This window comes from Moschus berezovskii, chromosome 4 (genome assembly GCF_049115385.1).
Source record: "Moschus berezovskii isolate FMDL1 chromosome 4, NW_MosBer_1.0, whole genome shotgun sequence".
Classification (NCBI taxonomy): Eukaryota; Metazoa; Chordata; class Mammalia; order Artiodactyla; family Moschidae; genus Moschus; species Moschus berezovskii.
In genome coordinates this window covers 88,770,864-88,796,014 of record NC_142463.1, presented here as the reverse complement: position 1 = coordinate 88,796,014, position 25,151 = coordinate 88,770,864, and the positions used below count along the sequence as shown (strand labels likewise).

The 25,151-nt window shown below is 36.9% G+C and overlaps 2 protein-coding genes across 2 annotated transcripts in view; both read right to left on the bottom strand.

Annotated features, from left to right (window-relative positions):
• The window catches only part of AMPD2 (adenosine monophosphate deaminase 2), a 34,887-nt gene extending 29,245 nt beyond the window's left edge, over positions 1-5,642 (bottom strand). Inside the window, exon 1 of the mRNA XM_055403812.2 lies at positions 3,270-5,642. The gene's annotated coding sequence lies outside the window, so the exon portion shown is untranslated. The remainder of the gene's footprint in view (positions 1-3,269) is intronic.
• A 2,464-nt stretch (positions 5,643-8,106) lies between these two features.
• GNAI3 (G protein subunit alpha i3) overlaps positions 8,107-25,151 on the bottom strand; it is a 46,010-nt gene continuing 28,965 nt past the window's right edge. The window contains exons 4-9 of the mRNA XM_055403813.2: positions 19,446-19,603; positions 17,431-17,559; positions 14,118-14,247; positions 13,408-13,561; positions 8,916-9,128; positions 8,107-8,825 (exon numbers count right to left, since the gene is read on the bottom strand). Of these exons, the coding sequence (XP_055259788.1) occupies positions 8,938-9,128; positions 13,408-13,561; positions 14,118-14,247; positions 17,431-17,559; positions 19,446-19,603 (762 nt within the window). The 3' untranslated portion in view covers positions 8,107-8,825; positions 8,916-8,937. The remainder of the gene's footprint in view (positions 8,826-8,915; positions 9,129-13,407; positions 13,562-14,117; positions 14,248-17,430; positions 17,560-19,445; positions 19,604-25,151) is intronic.

Below are 25,151 nucleotides of genomic sequence, written 5' to 3'. Positions count from 1 at the left end.
CTGTCACAGAATTTAGAACAAGTGAGAAATCCTAAAATCCTCATTTCAACTGCTACATGTTTCAGAACAAAAAAGGCAGCTGATTTTGCTTTAGGCACTGAAAATCTTTGCAGTTGGATCCATGTGATGCCTGGCTGAAAACAACATCTCCCCAAACAGGCCAACAATTAAATTATCCCTTGAACTCATTTGAGGGGAAACAAAGCTTGTATTTATCTTGACAGGAGGTGGTGAAGTCAAGTATAGATTTAGCATTTACAACTACTAGTGAGGAAAGCTCTTGGCATCCAAGATTTAGTATATAAAAGAAAGTGTCAATTAAAATGAAAATCTGCTCCTTGCCAGAAAAACACATTCACACTTAGGCTACTACTAGCAATATTGATACTAGAGAGCCATATGAGCTTGAAATACACTGAAGAATAAATTTGCAGGTGTTAAAACTGGATTCATTTAATAGTCTTTCTGAGTCTTTGAAAAGAAACCAACTTGGGAAAATTACCAGGGAAATAAGGAAAACTACTGTCTACTGCCGATTAAAAAACTTAAACCAAAGAAAAAAAATCTGGGCAAGGTTTCTTGTATCCAAGCACTGTTCAGGGACTATTCTAAAGGGCTCGCTCTAATGCTCACTAACCTCTTTGCTTTAACTCAACTTACAGGGGTTCCAAGGTGTTTTTTTTTTTCCTTTTGGTATCATAAATCCCTCTAGCAGTCTGATGAAGCCTATGGATCTCTTTCTCAGGATACTTTAAAATGCATAAAACAAAATTCAGAGAACTACAAAGGAAACCAACATAATGAACCAACAACAGTTGTATCTTTGGAGTTCCTAAGCCCCAGGTTAAGAATTTTGCTACAGCTATGATCTTAGCTATTCAAAGCTCAAATGTAGTTTTTCCCATTTATTCCACCTTCAAGTAGGGTAACCCCACCTACCCCCAAATCACACCAAATTGTTTGCTTTTCTAAATTACCTTTTCCTCAATCTTTAACTCTAGGCAGGAGTTGGTTATAGGCCAAACTATAGAAGCCCAACACAGACTCCTTGGTTATTAATGTTCATATAGAACTTGCCCTACAGTTCAGTTCAGTCGCTCAGTCGTGTCCGACTCTCCACGACCCCATGAATCACAGCACGCCAGGCCTCCCTGTCCATCACCAACTCCCGGAGTACACTCAAACTCATGTCCATCGAGTCGGTGATGCCATCCAGCCATCTCATTCTCTGTCGTCCCCTTCTCCTCCTGCCCCCAACCTTTCCCAGCATCAGAGTCTTTTCCAGTAAGTCAACTCGTCGCATGAGGTGGCCAAAGTATTGCAGTTTCAGCTTTAGCATCAGTACTAGCATGAAAACAGAGTCAGTGGGACAGGTCTTATGGTAGAACAATCTCTAGCAGAATAAAACACAGTTATATTTTAGTTTTCTTCTGCTCTGGTAGACATCCCAACTTTTAACTGGTTTATAAACAAATTCCCACAAGCCAAAAGATGCCCTATATTCACTTTGCAGAAAGGTTATCTTGGAGGCTGGATAGGGAAGTAGCAGTACTTAAAAGCAACACTTCTACAGCTGCTTTACTCAGGTTAGAATCTGGTTATTCATCTTATAATGCTTTCAAGCTAAAACTCTTCTGGTGAGTCTACACAGAATAAAAATTGGGGGCCTTGGTCATCCACTCACCTGTTCCTTAGAACAAAGTCAAATAATTTCCTAAAGCTCTTAGCAAACACCAGGCTCTTCTCTGAGTAAAGGTAAGAGGACTTGACTTCAAATGTTCTGGGTAGGCTTCCAAGAAACATATTAATCCTTACTGCAGCTTGTTTGTCAGACCCAGAGATGACTACTAAACCTTACACTACTAGAGACAACTACATTGGTACTTCTCCTATCCTACTGGCTTATTGTTATCTCATGGACATTTTGATTGTGTCCATGAAAAGTTCTCTTTGCCTAAAACAGCTGCTAGAAAGCTTAAAACCAAAATTATGCCATATACTCACTCTGCTGTCTATAAGTCTTCTTTTGCTCCATTTTAAATTCACATTATACGTTGAATTTTATGTCATCATAAATTCTTTTCTATAACAAGATAGGTTAGAAAGTAATACTCAACCCTGTTTTCATATACTGCAACCTTAATGCTTAGGATGATAAAGCCAGAAGAAACTCAAAATATTCCAGATCCATCACTAGCAATTTACAGGTAAGAAACTGAGGCCAAGGGAGGTGGAGTGTCTTCATCAAGATCACACCACTGGGAAGTAACAGAACTTGAACTCCAAAATAGGTCTTCTGAATCCAAAGCCAGTGGTTTTTTTATCTGTGCAATACCAACAGAGCACCAAACACTGTAACATCAAAGTCAATTTTCTCATTCGCCTAAGCTCCTTCTAGTCCCAAACAAGTCCTTGGTTATTTTTAAATTATGCCAACTCTAAATCATAGCTATTTAACAAAACCATCTCCAAACTAAATACAAACTGGCCTCAAAATGGATATGATATTAGCATAGAATAATAAAAATATAAATAGCTTTGTTTGCTGAAGGTGTAATTTCCTGTTCTTATCTTAGAGGGCAGAGACCATGTTTTCCTTGAATTACATGATTAGACATTGATGAAAGTAAGCCAAATGTAAATTAAATTCCATTTCATATCAATCTGATGACAGCTGCTTTCTTTCTTACAAAAATAAAATGACACATAAGGACAAACAGTATGATTTCACTTATATCAAGAATCTAAAGTAGTCAAATTTATAAAGACAGAAAATAGAATGGAAGTGAGGAGTTATTCTTTAATGGGTACAGTTTCAGTTTGGGAAAATGAAAAAAGTTCTGGAGATGGAAGGTGGTGATATTGCATAAAAACGTGAATGTACCTAATACTACTGAACCATATACTTAAAAACAGTTAAAATGGCAAATTTTATGTTATACATTTTACTACAATAAAAAAAATAATAGAAAAAATATAACTGGAAATGTGCTTTTATGTTTCTGTCAATTAAAGGATGGATAAAATGCGCACAAAAATTCAGTATAAGAACCATATAAAAGACACATTTACTCAAAATAGTTCCTACTCTGATTAAAAAAAAAAAATTCACGTACATGTACCCCAAATAGTCAAAATCGGGGTGGCCCCATCCCCAAGGTGAAAAATAAGAACCTTCAAAAACCACGCTATACTTGGAGATGTGCCGTAGACCAAAGTGTGCTGGCCCTGCTGGGTGGAGAAGGTGGTGAAGGGTGAAGAGCTCTTACCTCCCACTGCCCTCTCTACCCGGCACAGCCCCCGGAGCACAGATTCCAGCAGGACTTCAGTGTTGGGCCAGGGACTGCAAGTGTGCCAGAGCCTCTGGTGATCCTGCTAGGCAGAAGTGTGAAGACATCTCTGTGAGGTCAAACAGATAAACTGCAGATTGTAGAAACTCTTCTGCCCTTTGGTCATGGAAAAGCAAACACCAGTTTGAATAGGAATTAAAGAACTGGATTTAAATGCAAAATCTTTACAAACCTTTTCACCCTGCTTCACAAAATAAAATTTGTAGTTGAATTTGTAGTAATTTAGTTCATTTTAGGTTTTCAAAATGAGTAGGGAAAAGTGATTCTGAGCAAAGACAACCGGCAATAATGAACAACATTTGTAGGTATTGTCTCAAGACTTACTTTTTTTTGGAGTACAGTTTTGAGTATCATAAAGAATATTGATGAAACATTTCTAATATGTTATTTCTATTTGATCAGAACTATAGTATATCAGAGCTGGAAGGAGTACTTTAGTCTGTCTTTAGATGAGGGATATAAATAAAGACTGAAAGATTTCATAGCTAGCTGGAAGCAGGGAAAAGACCAGAACCCAGCACATCAAGCAACTCTTCAACCTCATAAGAGGACCCTTCATCCTATATAAGCAAAGATGAACAGTTAGAAAAAACAGGTAATTTCTTATAATTTGTATGTCCACTGGGATTCTCTCTTACATATAAACAAGTATCTTGGTAAAAATGTTTGGATAACCCAAAGGAATATGGCCAGGGGGTGGGAGTAAGAAGACAGGATATCTGTACAACAAGGTTGTACAGAATTTAATATTCCAGCTGTAAATGATCTTACAGCTAATGCTAACACATTGAGATGGTGTACCCCGTAAGTATATTTACTAATATTTGATTATTTCTCCTACCATGTTGATTCCCACTAGATTTCAGGAAGGGAAAACATATACCACTGGGCATACAGAGATATATATTTAACTCCTCAATCATTCCCTTTACCTATCTCATCCCCAAAAGACTTTCAATCTATAGCTAGTTCTGTTCTTTATCTGTAAATGGATAATCATGTTATTATAGTTATCTTTGTTATAGGATTTTATCTTTACTTTTGTGTATCTTTCTATTTTCACTGAAAATAAATGGAGTGAAATAAATGAAATAAATGTTTAGAAACCCCAAGTTTCTTGTTTTGTCTAAATTTTGTATAAAAACTAAATACTCTTATCCAAAATGCAGTCATGTTCTTTGGCTAAACAGTCCTCAAACTAACTTTTTAGGTGAAAGGCACTTTAAGTTACGTACAAGAGGTGCTTTGTACTTACTGCAAATAAAAAATAAGTCATTCACTAGTGATTTACAGGTTGTTTACTATTCATGTTGTTCTTTAATATAAGGTCTATCCATGTGTCCCCAGGATGTCGGCCCAGGTTAGTCGCATCAGAACCACCTGAGGAATTTATTTTAAAAATACATATTCCCAGAACCTGGTTTGGACATTTTAATTGAGTCGAGGTTAGCCAAAGAATCTCTATGTTAATCTTGCACCACAGGTATCTACTGCTGCATAATATTCCATATTATCTCTTATTCCTGAGAAGACTTGAGTAAAGCCAGGTACAGGCCTGACATAGTATCAGAAAATAACTGTCCTGCCCTGATTTGTTCTGAAATATGCTCTCCTCAGCAGAAGTAACTCATAAAAGGTTGTGAGAAAACTGGAGGGTGGGTGGTGAGGGTGAACGGGGATTCAAAACCCAAACAAAGGTAAAGGAACAAAGATCCTGACCATCCTGGAAGTCTGTTCTTCAGCATGCCTCACTTAATCTTTTACTTTCTGATAGTTGATAGCAAGAGGTATCTATCTAAGTTCCAGGTCTCTAAGCAGCTTGGTTTTCTTTTGTGTTTGGACAGTCATAAATTTATAAGGAGACCTGTGGCTGGTTCAGGTCAGATCTCTGATTTGTACTTTGAAGCCTAAACTGGAAGAAGAAAATTACCTGGTAGTACTGGGAAACTGAGATAATTTTATTCTTAAAGTCAGTATCACATAGGAAAGATTTCACAGGTAATCAGTAAAAGGAATTAGTACGATTAATATTTTAGGTTTGAATCAATGAGCATCGGGCCACTGTTTTTTGAACATCTAGAAGGAAAAAAAAATCATTCAAAGGCAGCTTTCTTATTGACTGAGAGACTAACTTCCCCTTGTATGTAACTGCCAATGCAGCAAGGAGCTCCGCAATAGGAAATGATAGAACTACGCTAAGCAAATGGATAAATACAAAAAAGTAACTAGTCAGAGCAGACCATCAAGGTCCAAACAAAGTTACAGCTACAAATCAGAGAGAATGGCCACACATCAGTGGCCAGAATGTAAGAATATAAGGTGAGCAAATAAATTCAAAGAACCAGCAGTTATTTTTAAATACTCCAAAATGTGTATATAATAAAACACAAATAGCATACATAAGAGAATAAAAAATAAACAAGGCAAGGAAACAGGTTTTAAAAATGTGGTCCATCTATTCTTAGAAAGCAGAACCTTGTGAAGTCACAACCCGTCAGGCACAATTCACTGAACTAGAGGTCGAGAGTTCAAACCATCCAAGATGAAAATGAAACTTCAAGATCCACTTATGAAAAACTCTAACAGTTCTTAGAATTTTCACGCCAGGAGGTGAAATCTGTTGAAAGGCTGAAATTGTAAGGTTATTTATTCCCTAAGACTGACCATTAAGGAGGAGAATACTTCCTCTTTACATAGAGCCTAACAGATGGCAATTTTACAGCCCAGAGTTTTAATCAGGTGACGAAGATCTGACTGTCAACAAAATAAAGCTGCTGTTACAGTCCTTCCTGCTAATGGCTATTTACTGTTATTTAATTTTTAAATTTTCTTAAATGTTTTTTAATTTTCTTAGATGTGCTGATTTCTTAGAGGGTCCAAAGCCTGGCCAACTAAATTCTGAAATATGTTCCATCACAAATTTCCAGTATTCTCCACCAAAAAGACACAGGCAGTTTTTCATTTCTTTGATTACAAATATCAATCCTTTATCTCCAGGCTAGTAGATACGAAGTGTCATCCCCACATTTTGGCTCTGCTATAAGAAAAGATCTTTTAATTCAAAACACAATAGTGGTTTGTAAGACAGATCATCAGATTCATCAGGTCAAAATCACCTTTTAAAAATTATAGACTGCTAGCCCACCAGCCAAAAGTCAATCTCTGAGATGGATCCAGGTGATTTTGACTGAAGACATATTTGAAAACCAATGACTGAAACTGTGTCCTCAACGAATGTGCATTTTGATAAATCATTTGGGATGGAGGGGTTAGAAGTGATCCTCACATAAATATAGGACAAATGTAAATGGTGTAAAGTCAAAAAAGTGGAGAATTACTATTTTTCATTAACAAAAAGGCTAAAAAATTAACACATCAGATAGGCATATTCAAATGAAAATACAAAATGCATTTCAAGTTAAATTAACTTTTTTGGATTATCTCTTGTTTCGGGTTATCAACAACCCAATCCCACTAGCCCAGACTATAGAAAAACTACAGTTAAAGTAACATTCTACCAGTTCTCATTTCCAAATGATTCTACATCACAGAATACAATAAGGAAAAGATATATTCAAAATGAACAAGAACTATCCCTTATTTACACTGTGGGCATAAGTCAATCACCAATTGAAGCTGATAATTTTCTTTCTTTTAGATCCAGTTTTGCCAATCCTAAAAAAAAAAAAGTTGTTAGATAATACAGTTATACCACCTGCAGAGTTATAATTTTCCCAAGAAAGCAAAAAGAAAAAAACTACCAATAAAGGCACTAAAGTGCTGTGGCTTGCTTTCTGAACCAGCTTTGATGACCACCAACCTTATTTTTTTAAAACTACTGAAAGGTCACATCAAAAGATGAAATAGAATTCAATCCAAAAAGACTGGACCCCAAAAGGCACTGCTCAAATTACTGATCTAGAATGCTCAAACTGCATTCTCTTCATTTGCCTTCCCCTAATGGACCATTCAGTATTTAATGACATTTGCAGTACATTGCACAAAAGGACCTGCAGGCTGAGGTGAAAAGAGCTCTTCACACAACCAAAATGTAAATCTGGAAAATGGGTTTTGATTGTGTATCACTTATACAGATGTGACATAACAACCTCAGTCAGGTCAAGACTCAACAACAATACTATTACATCAAAAGACTTAAGACCTGCAGAGAACCCTTCTACCTAAACCCATTCTCAGACAAAGGCCTAAGCACACTCAGCAGGGGCAAAAAACAGCAGAAGAAAATATTTCCAGAAAGGACTAATTACAAACAGGAACAAACCTGGACTCTTTACTCACCATTTTAATACTGCTGCCAACTATAACAGATTAAAATCTGTACACACGACAAAGTAGAAAAAAGTCCCAAAATCAATAGTTTCAGCAAAACAAGGTACTGACTAAAGATTACTACAATCAACATTGCTACAGTAAAAACAATGGCAAACAGGGATTTGGCACCACATTTACAAAGTAAAAGCATGCACTTTTAATACACTTCAGATGTTTCTCAACAGAAAAGGCCAATGGAAGATGGAAAACATGGGGCATCTTTTACAGAACTCCCTATGACTGAGACAAACAAGCAAGAATCAAAGTGATCAATTTAGCAGATATGTAGCAGCAAAGTCACTGGTTCTGTTCGGAATTTAGCAATATATTTTTCTAACTGACAGCTGCCCTGGGTGTATCTGTATCCAAGAAGCTGACTTTATCATACTACATCAGCATTTATCTAGTAATTTGGTGATCAGCATAAACTAGGTTAACCTTCAACCACAAGCTTAAAAAAAAAAACAAAAAAGAGAGCTAGAATCTTATTATAGACTTCTTCAATGTAATTGCCATTTAGAAACCATAATGGTACTCTGAGAAGGATAGTAACATAAATTTCATCCAAAAAACCTATAATTAGAGCCCAAATAACTGAAAAGAATTCAGTTATTATGGAAATATTATATTCTGACCATACCTAGAGATAAAAACAAAGAGTTCCTACTAAGAGGAATATTTTCAAGATGATCTGGTCACATCATGTGCATAGTTAAGATCGTGTTTTAATAAAGATTCGTTCACAAAAAAAATAAAATTCAGTGAAGTTATTCTTCCTGTGATGAAAAAAAAAAAACTTGAAAAAATGAACTACTGGTGGTTTGTCAAGAGGGAAGAAGAAAAACAGTAAGCTACATATTGAAGTTCTGGAATGCAGCACCTCAACTTCACATCTGCCCTAAACGTTTGAGACTATGAAATCCAAGTCACATCTCAATGATCAAATCATACTTTACAGTTGCTCCAATTCCAATGTCTGACTTTAGCATCTCATGTCAATTAAGAGTTCCCTAATACAGAAGATTGTGCTAAAAGAGTGCTAGGATTCTGCATGCTGCTGTCATTCCCTGGTCCCCTTCATGCTTGCAGCTGCCCAATGAGACAGCAAAGGAAGTCTGGTTTCAATACTCCACACCGTAATAACTAGAAAAGAAAAACAGCTGTAATTAGAAAAAGCTTACAAAGTCAAGAGACATCACTACAGCACTATAACTAAACTGTTCAAAGTTTTACCTTTTATTAACATCCACACTCTTCAATAAAGTCCACATTCCTTTAAGTTGTTTTTAATGATGACATCTGTTACAGCATCAAAAACAAACTGCACATTCTTGGTGTCTGTGGCACAGGTGAAGTGGGTATAGATCTCCTTGGTATCTTTTCTTCTGTTCAGATCTTCAAACTGGCACTGAATGTACGCAGCTGCTTCTTCATATGTATTGGAACCTGAGGCAGACACCCAATATTCTCAGTTCAAATTATAACAGCTGCCTGAACTCAAAAGTCAGGCCATCACCATTTACTTATGGAAAGAGGGACTATAACCCACTTGAAATAAACAGATTTTTTTTTCTATAATCATTAAGTTTTTCTATAATCACATGTTTCTTGAGTGCACAATCTGTCAATAAACTTATCACAAAGTTCTAGGAAACAAAACTTTTTTCCTTTTTTCTTTTCCCCTTTTATTTGCATTTTTTAGCTAAAAAATTTAGAAAGTATAAAAAGAAACTAGGGAAATAGGAGGATGCAGCTCCAGAAGAACACAATTGCTTAAAAAGTTAGAGAACTTGTGTCCCTTGGATCAATGTTGAAATAAACAATTCAAAAGGGTAACTCATGCCTCTTTTCAAAATCATCCAGTTTTAACAAAGCTGAGCCTCAGAGCCTTACAGCAATAGTTTAAATAACAAAGGTAATATAGTAGATGCAAACGGGAAGGGGCTTGAATTGCACACTTTTTTAAGTGATGCATTTTATGGTATGTGAAGATCTCAATAAATCTGTTATTTCTTCAAAGAGGGGGTTAGCCAAAGTAACCATATTTCAATAACATTTAAAATTAACACTCTTAATCACCTGCTTCAGAAACAATCTTGTCTACTTGTGAGTCTTTGCCTTAGAAATTGGCTGCAGAGCCAAGGAAACTCAACAAAGACAACACACAGTTGCCTGAGAATTAGGGGCTATGTTCAGAGACATTAAGCATGACAAAAAAAATATAAACAACCAAATATATAAAGAAGACTAAATAACAAAGGAAAGCTTAAGGAAAAAATGACTATTATTTAAACAATATTTTAAAAGAGGAAGGAAGACAGCTTGGTAGGTGCTTGAATAAGATTTACTGAGATGTACAGAACCTCTGTAAATTAAAGAAGCTGCTGTTGTTCAGTCACTCAGTCACGTCTGACTCTTTGCAACCCCATGGACTGTGGCATGCCAGGCTCCTCTGTCCTCCACTATCCAGAGTTTAATGTCCACCGAGTCAGTGATGCCATCCAACTACCTCATCCCTCTGCTGCCCCATTCTCTGCCCCATGAGGAATATGAAAAGGCAAAAATTTAGACAGATGACCAAAACATGATTTTAGTTTGGCAGGAAGAGGTACTGATACCTGGAAAATCAGGACTGTGAAAATTCTCAAGAAGAATGACGACAATGGAAAACGGGCTTGGAAATTCAACCCACCCCCTACCGAAAAATGGATAAGATATTGACAACTCTTTGCTGTGTATGAAGATTCCCAGCTGAAACATTAACATCAATCCTTTACTTGTCTTAAGATTTTTCTCCCATTCTAAAATCTGGCTACCTTCTATAAACTTAACCAACTCTTCCTCCTCACTCTTATCTGAGGCTGCAGTTCTAAATTCCCCAAGAAAAGAGGGCTTTAAAACTTCATCTCAACTTTTTAAGTTGAAATGAAACTCACATAACATGCAGTAAGTTTACAAGACAGTGGTATTCCGTGCAGCCACGTTATACAATCACTACTTCTTCTCTAGTTTCAAATTTTCCTACCACCCCAGAAAAATACCCCATTCCCATTAAGCAACTATTCCTCATTCCCCCATGTCAATTCCCTGCCAACCAACCTGCTTTCTGTCTCTATTCAGGATATACCATATAGAAGGAATCAACAAATGTGACCTTTTCTGTTTGACTTCTTTCATTTAGTATAAAGTTTATAGTATTCATCAAAGTTGTAGCATTGGTACTTTGTTCCTTTTTATAGCTAAATAGAAGCCTGGCAGGCTGCAGTCCATGGGGTCACAAAGAGAAAGACACAACCAAGCACACACACACATACCTAAATAATATTCCATAGTACAGATATACTAATTTACTTATCCATTCATCCTACTTAGTCTCTTGATTCCTTCTTTGCCCACCTGCTTACAAATTTTGCTCCATCAATTACATCCACTTTTAACAACTTCTCTTTTGCTTTAGTATCGTACCTCTAAGCCTATAAACATTTAAAGATCTCTCCTTCCCCTGTAATCTAAGCTGCTCAAGAGGAGGCTACACTTGTCTTTATTTCTTCACTTCCCACTCAGTAACTCACTGGTCCTGGCTCTGCTCTCATCATTCCACTGATAATGCTCTCCATTAACAGTCAATGATCTTCTAACTGCTAGCTCCACAAGACATTTTTTCAAAATGCATTTACTTTGTCTGCATATGACATTGTTGACCACTCCGCACTATTTAAACTCTCCTCTTAGTTTATGGCACTTTAGCTTTCCAGATTCTTCTCTTTATATCCAATACAAACCTTTATTTCTCTCCTGCCAGCAGAGGCTGGTATTTGCTCCCATTCTATTCTCTTCTCTCCTCCTTCTATATTATCATCCTAGGTCATCTCATCCATTTTCATGTTGTATTTACACATGATCCCAAATCAGTATCTGTTACTAACCTTTAACCTCTCCCCAAGCTCCAAGGCCATATATGTAACTATCTATTAAATATCTCTATCACGATGTTTCAGAAACTTCAAAACCAACATTCCAAAATATGAACTCATATTTAACATTCCTAAATGAATTTATATTTAGGAACGTACCAAGTACCAATCAAGAGTACCTTTGACTCTTTCCATTTCCTTACCCTAGCTACACCCTTTCACCTTATTATATAAAGCATTTATAGCATCTGCTCAGCTAACAAGAGGTCTCCTTTCCTAGAAACACTTAGTTCTGATCTAAAGGTCATAATGGTACAGCCCTAGCGCTCACGTGTGTTGACCCTAACCTCAGCTGACTGAGCTAAGGGTTTTTGCCTTACTTAACTTTGGCCAATCAATCTGAACCTTGGGCCAACCAATCCCAATCTCGCCTGGTTTTTTAAATGGAGGAGATACAGTAACCATGACAGGGCCAACTTTTATCATATAAACTGAACAGGAGAGGTTGGTAAGGAGAGAGAGAAGAACAGAGAAGACATAGGAGAGAAAAAAGATGGGGAAAGAAGGGCTTCCAGGACTTCTGACAATATTTCCTAATTCTAACTGCATTCTTGAGAACCGTCTGCATTCTTGTCCCTGAATTCTATGATATATTTCTTCACCAAAAGTTTCTATGTGCATACTGAAAGTCCTTACTAATTCAACTCCCCTACTATCCATCTTTATTGGCATCTATTATGTAATCTTTTAAAATCAGTTTCTACTACATCATGTATCCCAAAGAATATCCTTCTATAGCTCCCCACTGTCTCAGCATGGCATACAATGCCCTCTACAAGCATCCCTGCCCATTTCTCTAACTACTTCTCCCCACAGTCTAAGCTCCAGCAATATCAAATTCCTCCTAGGTTTCAGAACAAACCATGTCTTTTTCTTTTTTTGCACATGAAGTTAGTTTATTAATGACATTTTGAAGCCAACCATTTTGATCCAGTATTTAAATAACAAGCTGTTTAATATTAAAGCAGAAGGTACTGTCACAATGCTGCAAAAACACAGCTTTACCCATAAACCCTTCACACAATTATACATTAAGTGCAATTTTTATTTAAGCAAGGCACCCCTATTTGTTCTAAAATATGAGATGTGCTCTCCACTGAAATAGCAAATGAAGAGACTGAGATTTTTTTCCTATCTAGAGCTGGTTTAAATTCAACTGAAGCCACTGATATCCTTACCAGTCACGGCACTTATGACAAATCATGTCAATTTTAACTGCATACTTTTATATATACTATTTTCTTTTACTAAAATGTTTTTACTCTCCCACCTGCCTGATGATTTCTAGTTCATCCTCCTATTCTCTCACTCCAAGTGTCATTTCCTCTAGAAAAAGATTACACTGATCCCACTGAGGTAACCACTTCTCTGGTTCTTCTATTAATGAACATTTCACACTAAAATGAAACTCTTTACAGGTGTCTCTCTCTCTTTTTATAACTAATGTCAGTTTCTTGAGTGCAAAACTCTATCTTAGCCTTGTTTTTTGTGAATATATTTATACCAAATTTTTCTTTCTTTGCCTCAAAAAATGAGGACAGAAATATAAACATCATAAATATAATTATATCTGGAATAGCACTTTAGACTTAAGGGGTCTTAAGCACATGCTTAATGTTGATACCACTACAAATGAACACTCTCCACAAGGAGATACATACAATATTCAAAATGAATGACAGCTGTAGGAAGGTCATGAAGGTTTTGATTCAAGATGTATACCTCCAACAAAATCTTTCATGACCCTTTACCTGTGTATTCTGGATAACAGATAGTTAATGAACTCCTCTTTATTTTTTCCTCAAAAAGATCTTTCTTGTTGAGAAACAGAATGATCGAAGTGTCTGTAAACCATTTGTTGTTACAAATGCTGTCAAAGAGTTTCATGCTTTCATGCATTCGGTTCTAAAAAAGAAACAAAGGATGATATAGGTCAGTAGCAAGAAGTAAAAGTAGATTAACTGTTAATGAAAAACAGACCAAAAAGGGTTTCTTTCTTTTCTTTGACTATGCCACACATGCAAGATCTTAGTTTCTCGACCAGGGATTGAACCCATGCCTCCTGCAGAGGAAGTGTGGCATCCTAACCACTGGACCACAAGAGAAGTCCCAGACCACAAAGTTTTAAAACCACTGATGGGCAATCATGGAAACTAGTCAGATACTGATAATACAAAAGCTGAGTCATTCCTTATTTTTATAATTCTTGAAGCTTGGGAAGTGGGAACAAGGACTGGCTAATAAGAAACCTAATCCTGTCCATATACTCAATGTCCTGTCCTATCTCCTTACAGTTAATAGGGTATAATTTGAAAATTTAATCTCACTGACAAGGAGAAAAATTAAGACTATTAGGTTCTGGTTCAATGAGTAAATGGATGCAAAAAGTCTTCCTAAGAGTTATTTTCCATTTCCTGCTTGCATTAGACAGGTCTTTTATTTACCAGAAGCTCCAACGTACCATCTCCTCATCTTCAGCCAAAACAAGGTCATAATCACTAAGGGCCACACAGAAGATAATTGCTGTCACTCCCTCAAAACAGTGAATCCACTTTTTTCGTTCTGATCTTTGGCCACCTACATCAAACATCCTGAATAAGGGGAAAGAATGCACAATTTTAGCAAGGTCAGGCACACATACACACATACACACACACACATTTCTAAACTGAAATGGTTAGGGAAGTTCCCACTATTGCATTTTCAAAACCCCATTTATAATAAAAAAAAAAGACAAACAAGAAGCAGATAAAAAGTATCTGTAGTTAAATGTAAGAGAACAATATGAGAAAATAAAGTTGAACAATCAAGATTCTCATTTTAGAGAAACAGCTGAGCCTCCTCTCTATCAAAGCTTGTTCCAGACGTGCCAAAAGTCAGCAGAGTGAGCACTGAAATAGATTAAAGGAAGGAGGGGGAAAAGAGGAAAAATGAAGAGCTGAACAATACTTGAACAATCTGAGATAGTAAAAATAACAACTAACATTCGCCAGACACTACCCTAAACATCTTTAAGTACATTAACTCATTTAACCCTCATAACACTCCTGTCAGTACCATTATTATCCCCATTTTGCAGATGAAGAAACTGAGGTGCAGATATGTTCCTTTGCCCAAGGGAACACTACTAAAAAATGGGGACTGGAGCTCTAATTCCTGTACCCAAGCTGGTACCCACAATACCACTCTACTTCTCAAAACGATTTATCTCTTTAGTTAAAATAGATAAAAAAGAAAAAGAACAATGAAAAAACATAAATCTCCAACTTGCATCCTGCTTCCATAACTCTACTGATTCAAAATTTTGTTTTCCTTACTTTTTCTTTCTTTAAATTGAGTTATAACTGAGATATGTTTTTCTTACTTTAAGGAAAATATTTTCAAGATTATTGCAGAAAAAAGTAAATTATATTCTATGGTAGAACTCTAAGAACCCAGTGTCTAAACACAAAACTGAACCAGTATTTTCCAACTTCAAGTCTCAACCTAATTAATAATAACAAAGCCTCAAAACCGTTTACACACCTTATGTTCCACTTCTGATTAGTTTTAGTCCACTAATCCCTTCCAGGAGACTTAATTTGATATTCTGAGTAAACTGCTTCTGTCAGCAGTATCCTCTTGTACCACCTACAGTAAAAGGAGGACCTGCACTGCTTTGCTTTTTAACTGGTACCAGGGTCTAAGGAGGTTATGTATACAAATAGATAGCTACTCTTAAGATATATGTTTGATGACAATGATAAAATGTTTTAAGGTTAAACTCTGCCAGGGTGGTTCAGTGTGTCAGATCTACAGAGACCAGGTGTCTATTTCCAGAGAATATTTCCTATAGAGATTGAGAGAAATTTAAGGCATAGTTGAGTAATTTTTCAGTGCATGTTTGAAAAGAACAGTCATCTCATCTCTTCATGATCCAACTTTCACTTTTGGCTGTTCTTACACAGTTTTTTGAAACTTTAGTCCTGACCCCTGAAATGAGGTAATCACAAGTTGGCTCTAATACAACGTCATAAGTTTTAGAAAAGTTAACATCACATATTTCACCATGGACCTTTCATGGGCAGACACACACTGGTACACCAATAATTTCAGAATGCTCTACCATTTCTTTCTATAAAATCCGTAAAACTGGTAGAACACTGTGAAGTTCCCAAAGTGGGCTTTTCACACATATTAACATTTACAGTATCATTCACTAACATCAACACTTTATAAACATTACCTCATAACTGAGAGGCAAGTAAGCAATTACAGAATGCCTTGCATATAGCAGATGCTCAATAAATGTTTGAATAAATGGATAGTGGTTTTTGCCTAGAGAGAAGAGGAAAAGGAAGAAGTAATAGTACTTCATAACAAGATAACTATATGCCAACAATAAAGTGTGTGCAGAACCTTAATTAGATCAAGCTGTTAATCCTGACATAAAGAGACCAATAGGATTTACCTAGCTAAAGATCAACTATGACATCAACAAGTTTCCCACATTAAATAAGTAAAGGTCATGACATATAATTATAAATGGATTACTAATCTTATAGCATAGTCATCTCATTTTTACAGTTTCATGATTTATAATCCATGGAGACTCTGCTATTCTTGTTAATAAATTCATCAGTACTATGATAAGCAGCTCTCCTACTCTAAAAATATTCAGCTGAACTGCTATTTTCCTCCATCAGGTTTCAAATCCATTTTGGTGTATTAAGACTTCAAGACCTCAACTAGTGTCTAGTAATAGCTAAACTCTGTATGGATTTTGCATACAGAATTCTATGTAAACTCTGTTTACAAAGAAAGTTTTATGTTTTGCATACAGAATTCTATGAAGCAATTTTTTTCAGAGAAAATAAAATTGAGAGAATCTGAGCTAGAAGTTACATTTGCATGCAATAATGCTGAATGTCACATTCTACATAAAAGCATAACAAAGTAGCTAAAAAGGACATCATATATTGAAGAGGGAAAGTTTACTCCTAAGCTCAAAGATCACAAAAGCAGAAAACAGGAACCAAAAAGACAGGTCTATTAACACAGAGACAAGCTGAAGCCTATTCTAGAATTACTAATGCTGATGAGAAAATCCTCTGTATTAGAATACTAGAATTTTCTCTCTCTAAAACAGTAATTGTTTATAAATCATCTTACTTCTGAAAATTAACTCTACCCCAAATCAATATTCCACTCTGTACACAGTATTAAGAATTAAGCAGTGCATTATACTGTGCACTAATCAAAGGCCATGACAATATTAGCTTCATTCCATTAAACTTAAAGAGAAGTGAGATCCAGTAAGAAACGGTTGACACTGGTGAGAAAAGCATTTCTATTTTAATATCAAAATGCCAGAACAAAGCCACATAAACTAAACCAAAACACTACTTTCTATCCTTTTAGTATTGTTGCTACCCTTCTAAACAACAAACATTCAATACCTGTTTTGGTGATTCCAATAAAAAAGCAGCTGAAAAGAATAAAATTAAAGATAAAATAAATTGGTAACCACATGATTACTTTTATTGATACGTAAGTTCAAATTTAATTTTGAATTCAAATTGCTCCAAATAGAAAAACAATTTGATGCTATTTGGAGAAAGAAGAAATACTTGGACCCCCATTCACTTAAAACAGCCAAATACTAGCAGATGAATATAATTATAAATTTCTGAATCAAAGAAAGTTGCCTAGATAAATTATACCCTGATTAACATATACTAACTAAAGGAAAGATATTTGTGTTTGGCATAGCTAGAAAAAGGCTAGTGACTTACTTGAAGTATAGGTCTTTGAAAGTGAAATGTGTTTCCACAATGCCTGTGGTCTTCACTCTCGTCCGCAAAACGTCTTGCTGAGTTGGAATGTAGTTGGTTTGGGATATTCTATCCAAATCATTTAGGTAACTAAGTAAGTAAAATACACATTTATTTTTACCTAATGAAGCCAACCACGTGCAGAGCAAGTCAACAGACTAAACTAGTTCCTTGCTGAAAGCAGAATCTGTACCTGTCACTAAAGTGGCAGAACAAATCAGATGTTCAGTATCTTAGAAATGATGAGGGAAAAAAAGGGAATCGAGCACAGAACAATTAAGGTAGATTCTTTATACACTACACAAAAGTGGTATTAATTCTACCAAAATGTAACTGTGAAAGCCAATTAAAAAACATGAAAACACTATTCTTAATAAAGATTCATGGAATTTAATACTAAATCAACTGTGCACTGCACAGTACAAAAATCCAACCAAACAAAAGCCCTCAGACATTTAAATTAATGAGTCGTTTGTCTGTTTAAACATTTGCCAGGACATTAGAAATGCTGTTTGAATTATTAAAATTAAAAAGAACTACTAAGTTCAGTAAGAATTGAGTATTTATTTCCTCCTGTTTTCATTCATGAAACAGAAAAGTTAAAGATTTCTTTTTAATCTAAGCCAAAAACAAATAAATACCTCCAAAGAAACTTGATTTGTTCAGTGAAATAATTTAAAAACTGTTTCAAAGCTAAATTAAATTCTTCACAATTTCAGGCCCCCCCAATTTTTTTTTTTTTAAAACAGCTGATACCATAGTAAGTGAATCATTAAAGATCCTCTTTAAAACTTAGTAGGAAATGGCAACCAACTCCAGTATTCTTGCCTGGAAAATTTCATGGACAGAGGAGCCTAGCGGGCTATAGTCCATGGGGCTGCAAAGAGTCGGATACGACTCAGCATGCACACACGCACAAAACTAAATACCATCATTAATGTTAGGGAATCAGTCAAGCTTAGATCAACAATTATGAAGAAAAAAAAAACACTCTATAAATCTTGTGTCTTCAGGTATGGAGGATTCAGAGCTTACTGAATCCATGTTTTAAAAATTACAATCTAGCTTTGATGACTACGGAGAGAATTATAGAATCCAGACACATTTCTAAAGTCAAGTTTTCATTTAAAAAATATGTTTCTCAAATATGTTTTAATTTCTTCTTATAACAATTTAAGCTAGAATGATAGGAAAAGTAGGAGAATATTATATTGGAAAAAATACCTTAATGCTAAGAACTCCTTCATTTAGTAGAGATGAATACAGGTAACAAGAGCACACCAAGACCCCAAAACAACATTAAGAAAACAACCCACACATTCTGAATACAGGTCTTATAAACACACTGTAAAAGAAGCAATATAGGCCAACATGTAATAGCTTAACAGAAGTATTAATTACAAATTTTTTAAAACTATGTAACACTCCAGAGAACTTTCTTAACAAACAGATGCTTCAACTTTGTCCCAAGACTCAACATTCTCCTTCTATACAAAGTCTATTATTGTGATCTAGACAAAAGATTTTTAAGCGGTAACTAGTACCAGAAAAATCCATAGTGCAGCCCAGCCACAGAGAGTTGTATGCATAAACGGGATATCACAATTTTAACTTCTCTTGTTAGCTGGCAATCAATGTAAAGCCCTTAGGCAGAGAGAACTTACTGAGTTGAAAGAAATTCAGGACTCAGCTTCAACTGATTTTTCTCCTCTCACTTATTTACTATAAATGACCACAGAGCTACTCTAATGATGCCAAGTCTCCCATTTACATTCCAAGAGGAAATATTTTTCTCCAAGCCACACAAAACGACCAATGGCTCTATAACCCTAAACTGAAACAATTTTTATAAATATATCCTACAGAATTCTAAGAGTGTCAGTTCCTAAAATATATCCTTAAGAATAGGCAGTGAACTTTTTGACAGGGTCACCAAGATACTTTCTGTTTTAGTTTCACAGGGAAAAATTACTTACTATGAAGCAGAATCATTGAGTTGATATTCTCTGGATCTGCTGAAGCAAGCTTGTACCCCACCATCTCGCCATAACCGTTTAATCACTCCTGCTAATTCTGGAGTCATGACTCCTTCTTCAGCACTGCCAGCTAAAACAAACAATTGCCGGGCATCGTCCTGAGGAAAGCATTTAAGGGAGAGAGACAGATGATTCCCTATTTCTTGAAGACTTAATAAGTGTCTCGTTAACACACACATGCAAATATACAATACATGGTAACTACTTCCAGAAAGAAACATGAAAGAGACCTTTCTTGGCAGTGTAGTTTGAGAGAATTTACAATGAAGCCTGTCTCCTCCCTTCTAACTCCACTACAGTCAGAAGTGCAGAGCAGAGCTGAGGAATGATTTCACTCCCACTACCACTTCTCATACCACCATTCCCTGAAAAGATCTCTCCTGACTGTCCTACAAATCTCCATGCTGGTTACTCGTGATTTCTTTGACAGAAAAAACTGGTCAGGCACATGGAATATATCCCCATTCTGTTAAAGGAAGCCTACAATAAAAATAGAAATGAAAAGACTAACAGATAAGAGGTAAAGTTTAAACACATCAAAGGGAATAAAACATTAATCAAGTTTAATGCAACACTGTTCTCTTTTTCCCCCCTAAATCTCAGACAGAAGAACAGGAAGAAGAAGAGACTGAAGCATTTACGGAGTCTGGATGTCTAGTCGGGGAAATAAATCCGTAAAGGAAAAATTCAGAGTCTCCAGGTTTCCCCGAAGTATAATAATCTTCTAAATAAGAAAGAGGAAGAAAGGTAGACGAAGAAAAAGAAAGTACCACAAAGAGATTTGATCAAAACTTCCTGAGTCACAGGCACAGCTTTCTAAGTGGTTACAGTTTTAAAAACCAAAACATGTGAGAGAGAAAGAGGACAGAAAGGGCTGTGAGAATTGTGACTGCTTGTTCTACCCAGCCCAGCTTGTCAGATACTTTAAAAATAAACACAGATCTGCCTTGAATCTAATATTTATCTGTCTCAGGAGATTTTTAATTAACTGTAAGATGGACAGGGAGGCCTGGCGTGCTGTGATTCATGGGGTCGCAAAGAGTCGGACACGACTGAGCGACTGAACTGAAGAATGCAACTGCTAAACAAATCCATAAAGAAGTAGTAAAGGGGGAAGGGAAGCAATCAACTACATTATAAGTAGTCCGGTAATATTTTTCTTTTGCGATTCTTTCCAGTATTTTTCCCAGTAATATGAGACCCATCCCTCTCTAATAAACTTTATCTAACAGAAGCAGAAGATATTAAGAAGAGGTGGCAGGAATACACAGAAGAACTGTACAAAAAAGATCTTCACGAGCAAGATAGTCACGATAACGTGATCACTGACCTAGAGCCAGACATCTTGGAATGTGAAGTCAAGTGGGCCATAGAAAGCATCACTACGAACAAAGCTAGTGGAAGTGATGGAATTCCAGTTGAGCTATTTCAAGTCTTGGAAGATGATGCTGTGAAAGTGCTGCACTCAATATGCCAGCAGATTTGGAAAACTCAGCAGTGGCCACAGGACTGGAAGAGGTCAGTCTTCATTCCAATCCCAAAGAAAGGCAATGCCAAAGAATGCTCAAACTACCGCACAATTGCACTCATCTCACATGCTAGTAAAGTCATGCTCAAAATTCTCCAAGCCAGGCTTCAGCAGTATGTAAACCGTGAACTCCCAGATGTTCAAGCAGGTTTTAGAAAAGGCAGAGGCACCAGAGATCAAATTGCCAACATCCGCTGGACCATGGAGAAAGCAAGAGAGTTTCAGAAAAACATCTATTTCTGCTTCATTGACTATGCCAAAGCCTTTGACTGTGTGGATCACAATAAACTGTGGAACATTCTGAAAGAGATGGGAATCCCAGACCACCTGACCTGCCTCTTGAGAAACCTGTATGCAGGTCAGGAAGCAACAGTCAGAACTGGACATGGAACAACAGACTGGTTCCAAATAGGAAAAGGAGTACGTCAAGGTTGTATATTGTCACCCTGATTATTTAACTTATACGCAGAGTACATCATGAGGAACGCTGGGCTGGAAGAAGCACAAGCTGGAATCAAGCTTGCTGGGAGAAATATCAATAACCTCAGATATGCAGATGACACTACCCTTATGGCAGAAAGTGAAGAGGAACTCAAAAGCCTCTTGATGAAAGTGAAAGAGGAGAGTGAAAAGGTTGGCTTGAAGCTCAACATTCAGAAAACAAAGATCATGGCATCTGGTCCCATCACTTCATGGGAAATAGATGGAAAAACAGTGGAAACAGTGTCAGACTTTATTTTTTTGGGCTCCAAAATCACTGCAGATGCTGATTACAGCCATGAAACTAAAAGACGCTTGCTCCTTGGAAGGAAAGTTATGACCAACCTTGATAGTATATTCAAAAGCAGAGACATTACTTTGCCAACCAAGGTCCGTCTAGTCAAGGCTATGGTTTTTCCCGTGGTCATGTATGGATGTGAGAGTTGGACTGTGAAGAAAGCTGATTGCCGAAGAATCGATGCTTTTGAACTGTGGTGTTGGAGAAGACTCTTGAGAGTCCCTTATACTGCAAGGAGATCCAACCAGTCCATTCTAAAGGAGATCAATCCTGGATGTTCATTGGAGGGACTGATGCTAAAGCTGAAACTGCAGTACTTTGGCCACCTCATGCGACGAGTTGACTCACTGGAAAAGACTCTGATGCTGGGAAAGGTTGGGGGCGGGAGGAGAAGGGGACGACAGAGAATGAGATGGCTGGATGGCATCACCGACTCTGTGGACATGAGTTTGAGTGTACTCCGGGAGTTGGTGATGGACAGGGAGGCCTGGCGTGCTGTGATTCATGGGGTCGCGGAGAGTCGGACACGACTGAGTGACTGAACTGAACTGAACTGAATATCTATATTCCCCTCTATTTTCAGAGATAATAATTTTATAAAAAAGGGACGAATGAGAAAAGCTCAAAAATTACACAGACTGGTAATGTACTCAACAGTGGGCATGTCCTTCTACGTATATGGTATAAACCCATGGACTGTAGCCTACCAGGCTCCTCTGTCCATGGGACTTTCAGGCAAGAATACTGGAGTGGGTTGCCATTTCCTTCTCCAGGGGATCTTCCTGACCCAAGGATCAAACCTGGGTCTCCCACACTGCAGGCAGATGCTGAGTCACCAAGGAAGTTATATATGGTATACTGCCTTATTTAACATTTAAAGATTTTATAGGGACGTCCCTGGTGGCTCAGTGGTAAAAAATCTGACTGCTAATGCAGGAGACAAAAGTTTGATTCTTAATCCAGGAAGACCTCACATGCTGCCAGAGCAACTAAGCCTTTATACCACAACTACTGTACTCTAGAGCCTGGGAGCCACAACTAGTGAAGGCCACACGCTCTAGAGTCCATGCTCCACAACAACAGAAGCCACAGCAATGAGAAGCCCATGCACCACAACTAGAGAGTACCCCCTCACTCACAGCAACTAGGGAAATGCCTACACAGCAAGGAAGACCCAGCACAGCCAAAAATAAAACTAAATTTTTTTTAATTAAAAAAAAGTTTAAAAAAATAAAGACTTTACAGTCCCTTGGTTCTGAAATTTGACATACACTCATGCAAGTATTCAAAAACCTCAATAAGTATTAGTTTTTTTAAATACCATGATTCTAATTTTAGAAACTTTAAAACAGAGATACTGCTACATATTTTTGCTGTCTTGACTTTGTTAAGTTTTAGGAGGAAATATCTTTCCCTTAACCCCTTCTAGAGACTTACTCCTGCTTGTCCACAATAAACCCTCTTTTACAGGTTCATAAAGAGGTCCCTCTTTTCAGTGATCATCATACGTCCACCTATAAGGCAGCTATGAAAAAGCAACCTATCCCACACCCCTTTGCTTTTCCATTCATCCTCCCACCAACTATAAAAATCTATCAAAAGATAAGTGAGGAGCTATAAATATAAATCCTTAAATACGAAAGAAAAAAAAAGAGAAACTTCAAAAAATTATATAGGGTTGTAGATTATGAGTAGATGCTGGAGGGCTAGGTGATTCAGCAGGCATGAGAGGAATTAACAAAGCAACTGCTTCTGGTGACACAGGAGTGTTAGGACCTGGAGATTAATGGTACTGATTTGATCAAGAAAGAAATGAAAGAAAGAGGGCTAGTATGGTGTGAATGTTTGTATCCCCCTCAAATTTCTATGTTGAAATCCTAATGTCCAAGTGATAGTTTTAGGAGGTAGGCCCTCTGGGAGATGCTTAGGTCATCAGGGTGGTGCCCTCACGAATGGGTGAATGCCCTTATAAAAGAGACTCCAGAGATCCCTTCCCCTCCTGCCTAGTGATGACACAGCAAGAAGTCTGCAACCTGGAATAGAGTTCTAATCAGACCATGCTAGCACCCAGTTCTCAGGATTCCAGCCTTCAGAAGTATGAGGAATAAATTTCAGTTATTTATAAGCTACTGAATCTGTGGCATTTTATTATAGCAGCCTGAACATTCTAAGACAGAATGTCAACTGCATCTGGTGACAAAGGAATGATGGGACCCAAAGATTAATAACAACTAATTTGACAGAGGAAAGAAAGGAAAGGAGAAGGAATGGCCAGGAGGACAGAAAGGAGTCGGATAAAGTGTGAGAAAGAAAAAAGGGGGAAACTAAGAAAGAAAGAAAGAAACTGAGATGGAGAGAAAGCCAATGAAGAGAGGGAGGAGAGTATTACTAACCAGTTACTGGACACAGCAAATATGACAGAGAAACAGAGCTGGGTGATAAGAAGGAATGAGAAAAGAGAGGAAGAAGAAAGAAAACGAGAAAAACCTGGTAGATGGTGTGGGGAAGAAGGAAGAAGACAGCCTGTATCCTTCAGCTGGTGAGAGAAAGGAGAGAAAGGAATAAGACAAAAATAAAAACTTCATTTATTCTTGTCTCAGCCACCACATTTTTCCTGCTCAAAGGGTTAGAAAGAGTCTCTAATTTCTGTGATATGGAATTTCTACAAAAATGTCGAAGTCATGCCCCACACATTCCTCTTCACTTTTTCTTTTACTCTCCTCTCTCCAATCAATTTACAATCCCTATTACAGCTTCCCTTCCTTCATGACACCTCTAGACTTCCTAGTCTAACATTATCAATTATAACCATTCTTTTACTATGATTCCCTCCAATACTTTTCACAATTATTTACTGAATATTAATTTTTATTTGAAAAGTTGACAGTTGCTTAGAAGAGTTCCTAAGCCACTTTACAGACATAGAGGCTTTGCCTTTCCAGGCAGTCTGCCGAAGTCACTTCCTTTTATTGACCATAGCACCTAAGTATGACAAAGAACACAGCTGATAACTCCCTTAGTTCTAGGAAAGTGTTCCATACATTCCCAGCCTTCTCTTGGAATTTTCCTAATGATGATATAAAAAATCCTGCACCTTCATTTTGGCCCTCTCCCCACTGTATCAAATATCTTAATTTACAAACTACACTTTCAGGGCCCAATAAGTACTATAATCAATCAACACAACTTCTGAATATCTGACATTTCAAAAATTATACTAGGACATGGTAAAACTCAATTCTATAGCCTATAGTACAGTGTAGTATAAGGATACAGTATTCCTGAATAGCGGAAAATCGCCCCTAAAATCGAGACTTAGTGTTCATGTCCTTATCAAGTT